Source organism: Silene latifolia, chromosome 1 (assembly GCF_048544455.1).
Source record: "Silene latifolia isolate original U9 population chromosome 1, ASM4854445v1, whole genome shotgun sequence".
NCBI classification, from domain to species: Eukaryota; Viridiplantae; Streptophyta; class Magnoliopsida; order Caryophyllales; family Caryophyllaceae; genus Silene; species Silene latifolia.
Window position 1 is genome coordinate 55,894,274 of NC_133526.1, and position 3,174 is coordinate 55,897,447.

The 3,174-nt window shown below is 38.1% G+C and overlaps 1 protein-coding gene across 1 annotated transcript; it reads right to left on the bottom strand.

The window, feature by feature from the left end:
* Positions 1–1,581: 1,581 nt before the first annotated feature.
* Positions 1,582–2,859, bottom strand: LOC141647174 (uncharacterized). The gene has a single exon (XM_074455269.1). It carries the CDS (start codon positions 2,857–2,859, stop codon positions 1,582–1,584), a length of 1,278 nt encoding a protein of 425 aa, XP_074311370.1.
* Positions 2,860–3,174: the final 315 nt, after the last annotated feature.

Below are 3,174 nucleotides of genomic sequence, written 5' to 3' on the forward strand. Positions count from 1 at the left end.
CTAATACATACTAAAAAAGCATAGGATCTAAGCTACTTAGGAGACTAAATGTCCGTAAATATCCCCAAACCGAACCTTTGCTCGTCCCGAGTAAAGAGGTGACTAAAACTATGACCTTTATTTATACTAATCTAATAATATAGACGATGTGAGACAATTAGCGGGTCTCACTTCGCCCCTTCAACTCACAACAAGACATCTATGAGGTAAGATGCCTTCTTATAAGGCAAGGTGGGGCTTGCCAAAATGGCATCCAAGCATTTAAGCACACAAAAACAAGTCAAAGGATGCATCTACAAAAGAATAGCCACTTTCCTCATCTAAGTGGCGGAAATCATCTACAAGGAAGCAATTCAAGGGCACACACTCCATCATAGATATTGGTTCTCCTAGTCACTAAGTCCAAGAGGATACAAAGAAGTCACCTCCAAGTTGTGTTAAACTAGGTTACCTTTGTCCACAATAGCTAAATGCTTTTGTCAAAAGTAGACTCCCTATGGTGTTAGAAAACATTGTAGGATCGCGGAATTCCCCTCTTGCCTAGACAAGAAGAAGGGTCGTCCCCTCTCCACCATGCAACAAAAGTAGAATCATCAATGGATAAAAGGGATTCAAAGTGTATGAGTTTCATGATAGTTGTTTGCTTTTGGGTTTATTTTTTCCCCCATTTTTGTAGCATTTGACGATTAAGAACATTCCATGCCATTTTTGATGTTTGGCATTTTGATACTTGGCAATTTCAATTTTGCATTTTTGAACATTTTTCAAAGTAACCTCAATTGTAGCAAGGGTACTTCTATTAAAGCATAGGAGTCTATTTTTACTCCTCTTTTCATTTGATGCAATTGCAAACATTTGACATTGATAGCTTGAACTCAATTTGATATTTTTGTGCCCATTCATTTTTTGTTGACAAAATAAGATGATAAAAGTGTAAGAACGGTTGCATGGCTTTAAAGGTCACCTTAGAATAAACGGTAGTCAAGGAGTTATCACACCAAAAGATACTCTTGACTAGGTCTTAGTCCATGGGTCAAAAGATAGTAGTATGACACATCCTAGGGTATCTTGAGGGTATTCTAGCAAACAAAGTCTCAAGGAGAAAAATTATCTATAAGAGCCTTATATACACTTGTCAAGCTTCCCAAATAGGCATTTTCACAAAAATTTTATAACCATGAAACTACATGCCATGATGCAACTAACATATATACAACTCTAATGCATATGCTTCTATCAACTAATATGGCAAATAATCTAGATGCAAACTCTTAGCAACACATTTGTTCATACCGCATCAATCAAAATATAGCCACATTGTCATTAATATACAAAAAGGAGGAAGGAGATTCAGAAAGATCATACCATGCGGTCTTCTATTTCCTTCATGCCTCGAATGTGGCGTAGTCGACCTAATGTGATAAGAGTGACAAACAAACAAACAAATATATACAATATATACAATTCTACACTACAAAGGAAAGAACACGTTTTTTTTTGGGAAAAGGTAAGATTTCATTAATCTTTAAAACAGTCACCCAATACAATTTGCGACCCTAGACCACCTTTGATACCATAGCATTAGCTTTGACACAACCCGTCAAGCCAAGTACACACTCCACGAAATTTAGACTTTACATTATTACACCGAAATTTCATTTTCAACTCAACTTTACATTTTCTTACCAGCTCTTCAGGCCTACATAAAAAGCCCTCAAATCTGCATTTGTTCCTGCTACTCCAGATTTGGTACATAAGTGCTACCAAAACTGAAGCCAGAACTTTCTTTTTCTTCAAAGATTTAGTTCTTAGTTTTAACCACCAGTCAATAACCTGTGAGTCGGGTATTGTAGTCTGTAACCAATCTCCCATCAATCTGCTGCACATCCTGCTATAATCACATTTAAAGAATAAATGCTCCATACTCTCCTCCTCTGTACCACAAAGATAGCAGAGGTTGCTTTGTGCAATTCCTAATCTTACCAATTTGTCTTGGGTAAGAAGACGTCTATGAGCCACCAACCAAAGATTAAACCCATGCCTGGGTATCATGAGTTTGTTAGCTATCCACGGGTGCCAAGTTTGATCAGGTCCTTCATTTACCAGCCATGAATAACCAAGCCTAATAGTGTAAACCTCGAAATTGCCACTGAACAAATGGTGTTGCATCAAATCCTTGACCCAACAGATTTTTCTCCTTGTCCAGCTGACACCACTCCCAGGTTTATACTCTCTCCAACACTTCCCTTTCATATAAACATCATGAATCCATCTCACCCATAGGTGACCAGTCTTCCTAGCTATCCACCAAGTATATTTGGCTACAGCTGCAACATTCCACCAATACATAGATTTGAAGCCTAGACCACCTTTCTTCCGGCTTTTGCAAATTTGAGCCCAAGACACCAAAGATGGACTGTCCTTCATCTCATTACCATGCCGAAGGAACTTCCTACAAAGCTGTTCAATCTTGTTCAGGATTGTTTTTGGAAAAATAAAAATTCTTGCCCAATAGTTATGCAGCGTGCTCATGACAGACCTAATAAGCACCACACGCCCTGCATATGAGAGTTCTGTAGCACCCAGTCCTCGCATTCTAGACACCACTTTATCAGTTAAACATTGACAATCAGCCACACTTAACCTTTTTGGACTTATGTTAACCCCTAAGTATTTAAAAAGAATAGTCCCTCTTTTCATTCCTGAAATCCTTACAAGTGTAGCCATTGTACCTTCATCAACCCCATTACTATAGATATTCGATTTCTCTTGGTTCATACAAAGTCCAGAAGCTTTAGAGAAAGTTTTAAAGGCCCTCAGTAACAGCATAATTGACTTTGTATCACCTCTACTAAACATTATTAGATCATTAGCGAAACATAAGTGACACAGTTGTACTATTTTGCAGAAAGGATGATACCTCAACTCCTTTCTTTGTTGTACTCACTACAAGATTCTGCTGAGATATTCTAAGAAGATGGTAAACAAAAGGGGGGGGACATAGGATCCCCTTGACGTAGCCCTCTTTTACCATGAAAAAAACCAAATGTACTCTCATTCAAGGCAATAGAATAAGTTGGTGTAGAAACACATTGCATAATAATATCAATTGTGCTTGAAGGGAATTGCAGAGCTATCATCATGTCTTTCAGGAAGGCCCACTCAACCGAGTCA

What these genes read in the sequence shown, in the direction of transcription:
- LOC141647174 (XM_074455269.1), bottom strand. Translation starts at nt 2,859, where the DNA reads ATGTTTAGTAGAGGTGATACAAAGTCAATTATGCTGTTACTGAGGGCC.